Genomic DNA, 6114 nt, shown 5'->3' on the forward strand with positions numbered 1-6114 from the left:
GAATTTTCTGTGAATTTTACTCTATATAAACCTCAGAGTTCAAGTCATAAGTTTCTATTTAACAAATAAAAAATAGGAGTCGATTGTAGAGGGGTGACAATTAAGGGTTGTAAGTATATTTGTATGCTGTATTATAACAAAAAAAATAGTCTAAAAAATAAATGGACTACCCTTAACTTTAAGGGGGATTTAGGGGGAAAAGGTTGTCCGATTCGCAGACCTAACCGATATGCACACAACATTTCACGACAATCGGTCGAACCATTTCGGAGGACTTTACATTACAAACACCGTGAGTCGTGACACGAGAATTTTATACATTTGATATGTATAATCTATATATATAAAAATGAAACCCGTTTTCCGTTGTCACGACATAACATGAAAACGGCTTGACCGATTTGTCTGATTTTTTTTTGTTGTGTTTGTAATTGTCAGGAGAAGGTTCTTATAAAAGAAAAAAAGAAAAAAAATTGCGCAGAAAATTAGAAAATTTAAGAATACTTAACCACCATACAATTAGAACTTTTTGATGTAACCTTATGGCGTTTGACATAACATTGACAGAATGCGTCTTGCAAATATCGTCAAAGAGGATGTAAGAAAAATGAATATCGTTTAAAATAAATAATATAATAATATGCGAGCCAGAAAAACAAACAAAGAATGTTGTATAACATAAAGCATTAGAATAATAAACACTTTGTTTCTGCAATATTTTTTAATTAATTATACCAATTTGAAATCAATATTCATAGTTAGGACAGGACAACGTCTGTCGGGTCCGCTAGTATATTATAGTTATGTTTTACGCAATTTATAGTAATTACTAAAATATCCATTAAAGAATAAAACAGGTTATAAGAATCTATAATCTAAGTGATCAATATAATTGGTAGTGGCAGGTTTAATCGCGATGTACTTAGATTAATTCAAAGAACATACACAATAGACCCATAATTTTTGTAATTCCACTGTGATTAAACTAAAGAAATTGGTTGTACGCCCTTAACGGGTCAAGGCCTCCTCCAGCTTTCTTTCTCCATTCGCTTCCTGCTAACGCGTCAATATCTTCTACACCTATTTTTAGCTCGCCCTCTTCTCCTTCTGGACCAAGGACCAAGCGGAGTCCTTTCCATAATTATCATATTAGTTCTCTTTTAAAGAACAGCGACATTCACAATAGGAATACAAGAAATAAGGGAAAACTTTTCCAGCCGTCTTACAGGTTGCAGTCTGCAGAAAATAAATACTTCATTTATGGGCCTAAGTATACGCTGCTATAACATGATTCCTAGTGAAATATTGGAACTGCCTTTAAACAGATTCAAAACACATATCAAAAAAACCTTAATGTGTAAAGGTTACTATACAGTCAATGACTACTTGGAAGATAAAAACGCTTGGCAATAGTTCTAATTATATTCTTATAATTTGATTTGTTATCTTTGAAGTGTTATGAATATGTGTGTAATGGTGAATGTGGTAAATCACAGAACAGATTTTTTTTTTTACTTATGTAACTTTAATGACGTTGTGGTTACCTTTAAACGGACATTTTCCTTTGAATAATTGTAATGTAAAGGGAGGGCAAAACTTGCTGAGTTTCTTGCCCGTTCTTCTCAGAACTAGGCCTCCTGGTAGTTTTGCGAACGGATGGCGTAGTCCTGCTCTTTTGTGAATTTTGTAAACGTTGTTGACATTCATAAGCATGCTCTAAGAAGCATCTAAATTGAATAAACGTATTTTGATTTTTGATTTTTGTCTTAGTTAATCTGATAGTAATTCTTACAGTACTTCTAATATCGGCCTATATAAATAATGTTGAAATTGGTGTTTCCAGCTGCTGGAGGAGCAGCTGCTCTCGCCCGACGTCACCTCGGCGACAACTTCTCTCAACGGGTCCGTGCTCGCACCAACTGCTTCGTCACAACCGTCGACTCGCGCTTCCTAATCGCTGCCGGATTCTGGGACAACAGTTTCCGCGTCTTCTCAACTGACACCGGAAAGATCGTCCAAATAATCTTCGGCCATTATGGCGTTGTGACGTGCGTCGCGCGATCGGAATGCAACATCACATCGGACTGCTACATCGCATCCGGGTCTGAAGACTGTACTGTCTTGTTGTGGCACTGGTCGGCTCGCGCTGGGGGAATAGTCGGCGAAGGGGATACGCCAGCACCACGTGTCACACTGACAGGTCACGAGGCGGCTGTGGTAGCTGTGCTGGTGTCAGCGGAGCTCGGCTTGGTCGTGTCAGCCTCCGCGGACGGACCTGTGCTGGTGCATACGACGTTTGGTGAAGCGCTGCGCTCGCTCGAGGCGGGTTCAGGGGCGGCGTCGCCCCAGCAATTGGCGTTAAGCCGCGAGGGGGTTGTTGTGGTGGCGTATAGGAAGGGACATTTGGCGGCTTTCTCGCTGAATGGACGTCTTCTGAGGCGGGAAACGCACGCTGATCGATTTAGATGTTTGGCGCTGTCGCGTTGTGGCGAGTACCTTGTTTGTGGTGGCGATGCGGGCGTGGTGGAAGTGTGGCGGGCGTTTACGCTGGCGCCCTTATACGCCTTCCCGCCAGCTGGGGCACCTGTTTGCTCTCTGGCGCTTTCACATGATCAACGGTAAGCGTTTTATTATTACCATAACTAATGATTTTTTTGATTGACTGATGTTTTTATTAGAACATGGGGCAGGAGGCTTACCTGGTGTTAAGTGATATCGCCGCCCACGGACACTCCACTTGCCAGAAGGCTCGCAGGCCTTTTAAGTATTATAGCTCTTTAATGGACCCTAAATCGAATTGGTTCGGAAATACTTCAGTGGGCAGCTGGTTCCACATAGTAGTGGTGCGCGAAAAAACTGCCTTAAAACGCTCGGTTGACCGCACTTAGCTTGTGATCTGAACAGCTCCAGGTGATATCTAAAACTAAAAAGAAGCTAAAGCTGATTACGCAAAAAAAAAAAAAATTGATAAAATCCCAAACTGTCATCCATCAATATAAAGCAGAACTTGACTCGGAGTTCCATATATTTTATTTTTTAACTGATTTAAGTATATAATTAATTTTTATATTATAAATATTAAATATCGTTACAGGTACCTATTGGCCGGCCTCGAGAATGGTTCACTGGTCGTTTTCCACATCGATTTCAACCGCTGGCATCACGAGTACCAGCAACGCTATTAAATACCAGCAAAGTACTTAATTATTCCAGCACAAGTACTTAATTATACCAGAATAAATACTTAATAATCCAGCAAAAGTACTTAATTATACCAGAATAAATACTTAATTATTCCAGCTAAAATACTTATTAATACCAGCATCGATGTAATTGTAAACAGTTTAACTATAGAACAAAAGTAGGTATATTCATTTTTAAGCGCATTTTAAATATATTTTTAATTCGATATTGTCTTACTTTTCAAAGATTATTAATATTTAGTAGAAAAGTTTGATTTTCTTTTTTCTATCTTGCTTTTATTCTTACCAAAACTTTTAAATATTTGAACTGAATTAAGAAATTAACTATTGTTTTTAATCTATGGACCGTGAGTTTATCTGATAGTAGCAACGGATTTTTCTACTAAATATTTGTATAATCTATATTTAAATGTATAATTGCGATGTAATTCTGGTATATTATTGATCGTTAATGTAATTGTTAATTTTGTTTATAATTGTATAAATTGTGTGAGATATTTTAGTTTTAAGTATTTCTTCACATTCCATTTATCGATGTGTACAATCCCCGCAAATTGCTAATGACACATTCAAATTTAATTTAGCTAACATTTTGATATAACATTATTCATCAATTGATTAAACAATAGAATAAAAAATATTAAAAGAGATTCACAAAAAACAACATGGTGGGTGTATTAGTAATCTGTGTATATTGTATTGATTAGTGCCATAGGTCAATTGAGTTGTAACTACAATTATTATATTACTTTCCATTCCAAACAGTGGTCTAATGTACTTAATAATTACACACGTATGGAAAAGTCATAATATAGCGCTCTTAATCTTTGCTCACGTTGCTAAGTCAAACTTAAAGAGTCGTTGCTTAGTATAGCTCAGACTTTAATTTAACAAGAGCTTAAATATGTACTTAACAGTAATTACAACGTTTCTATTCCCTTTTTTCTAATCTAAACTAACATTTAAGATAAAGTCTAGGAAATCTATGAAAATTCACTTCTGTCAGTACACAAGACAGATTATATCATATGGAGTAAAGTTCGTGAATCCCAATAATTGTAAGGAATTACAAAATTTGTCAAACGAAAATACTACAGGTTAAAAAAAAATTATGGGCAGGCTAAAGACTTTCGACCATACCGCCTAATATTACAAATTTTATTCAAAAATATTTTGAGAACTCTATGAACTGATTGACTGAATTGTCAGATTGGCGCCAAAGTCTGAATTTCGAATATATGACTTCTCAATACGTACGTGTAAAAATTTATATATTTTTATTTTATCTATGACTTTTATTGCGTCCATTATTTAAGTATTATTTTTTTATTCGAATCATTCCTTAAATGAATTTTATTAGGTGATGGGTATTGGTACTTATTTAAAATTATTCCTCATGTTATTTTTTATTTATTTAATTTTTATTAAACGTCGTGTTGACTTAATTTGCTTTTTATTTTCCTTTTCATAGACAAAATTTTATTTTACGAGTAAATTATGTTTGATTTCTACAAAATACAGTAAAGGTCACCGTATTTGTCGTAATATTATAAAATGTCAGCCATGAGTTGCTTTATAGACTTTTAAGCTTTTATTACCAAACAAGAAATGTAATTAAACTAGTCGTATAGATGCGTAGACAAATGACAGTCGCGTATGGTAACACGACAGTTTGTTTTAAGCTCTAGACATAGACACTTTGCGGCTGGCGACACCCACAATCGCCAGTTGAATTTATATGAAATGAGTAGTGACATTTGACAAGCGTGAGCGTTATTACTATACAATATACGCCTGCCGCATTACATAAATCTTTGGCATGCATAATGAAAATAGCAAAGTTGGGGATATAATGTAAAATAAATATACTTCGATTAAGGCATGCAGCGTGCAGCTACGTAATAGGCTCTGCATTATTATAAGAAACTGTTGTAACTATAATAAGTATAGAGTACAGGTATAATATTTTTGCATTGAATCCTTTGCACCGCTCTTCATTCTGTGATGTAGGTTTTACACTACACTATATTTGTAACTTATCCTACTTGTGCCAAAAACCATGAAAATAAATATCCGATTTAAATAAAAATAGTTACAAATTATATTATATCACAATTTTTTAAAGCAGTATTCGCAAATATATTCCCTGTTATTGTAGCATAAGATCTCTTATAGATGTATCGTTATTATTTTATAGTTTCACATAAACACACGCTTTTAGATATAGAAACTTTAACTAACTCACCATGATTTATATTATATTTAACATATAATATAATTTACGAATTACGGAAGAACATACACGAGCAGACTTGGAAGGAATTCCATAATATTAAAAAAAAAAATTCAGTTTGGTAGTTTTTTGTTTTTTTGTTAAAACTATGCGCTGTCGCTTACTAAGCATTCATGATGTCTTCGATTCACGGATGTCCATGTGATGATGTTATGTTGACGTGATGATTTTCTTGTGCCCATGGAATGAAATCCTGCAGAAAATTATATATTGCACTATACATCGCACTTTAGTCTCTGTGACACTGGGAATCGCTTAAGCGCAGCTGCATTACACCGGCCATTTTGAGCACGCGGCATGCAATTCTGTCCATTAGATTTAAGTTAAATAAGATTCACATCTAGAATATAGTAGTCTTATGCACTCGTGACACATGTAGTATTTTCTATGCTCGATTACTATTATTATGACGTAGGAAGCCTCATAATAATCAGTTCTTGCTACGTTATATATTACCAATAGATATATTTCAGCTTGCGGCGACGCATAGGCCAACGTAACGTGCACCGGTAGCTTCTAGCTTTTAAATAGCTTTTAGCATAAAAAGAATATTTTGTATGTAATTAAAAATTAATCTTGTTGATTAGAATAGTTAATATCTAGTCTTCGTAGTTTTAC

At 34.9% G+C, this 6114-nt stretch overlaps 1 protein-coding gene across 5 annotated transcripts in view; it reads left to right on the forward strand.

The window, feature by feature from the left end:
* The window catches only part of LOC125061672 (neurobeachin), a 538892-nt gene extending 534304 nt beyond the window's left edge, over nucleotides 1-4588 (forward strand). For all 5 annotated transcript variants that reach the window (XM_047667198.1, XM_047667201.1, XM_047667202.1 and 2 more), the window contains 2 exons: nucleotides 1844-2618; nucleotides 3095-4588. In XM_047667198.1, coding sequence (XP_047523154.1) covers nucleotides 1844-2618; nucleotides 3095-3185 — 866 coding nt within the window. In that variant the 3' untranslated portion in view covers nucleotides 3186-4588. The remainder of the gene's footprint in view (nucleotides 1-1843; nucleotides 2619-3094) is intronic.
* Nucleotides 4589-6114: the final 1526 nt, after the last annotated feature.

This window comes from Pieris napi, chromosome 24, assembly GCF_905475465.1.
Source record: "Pieris napi chromosome 24, ilPieNapi1.2, whole genome shotgun sequence".
Classification (NCBI taxonomy): Eukaryota; Metazoa; Arthropoda; class Insecta; order Lepidoptera; family Pieridae; genus Pieris; species Pieris napi.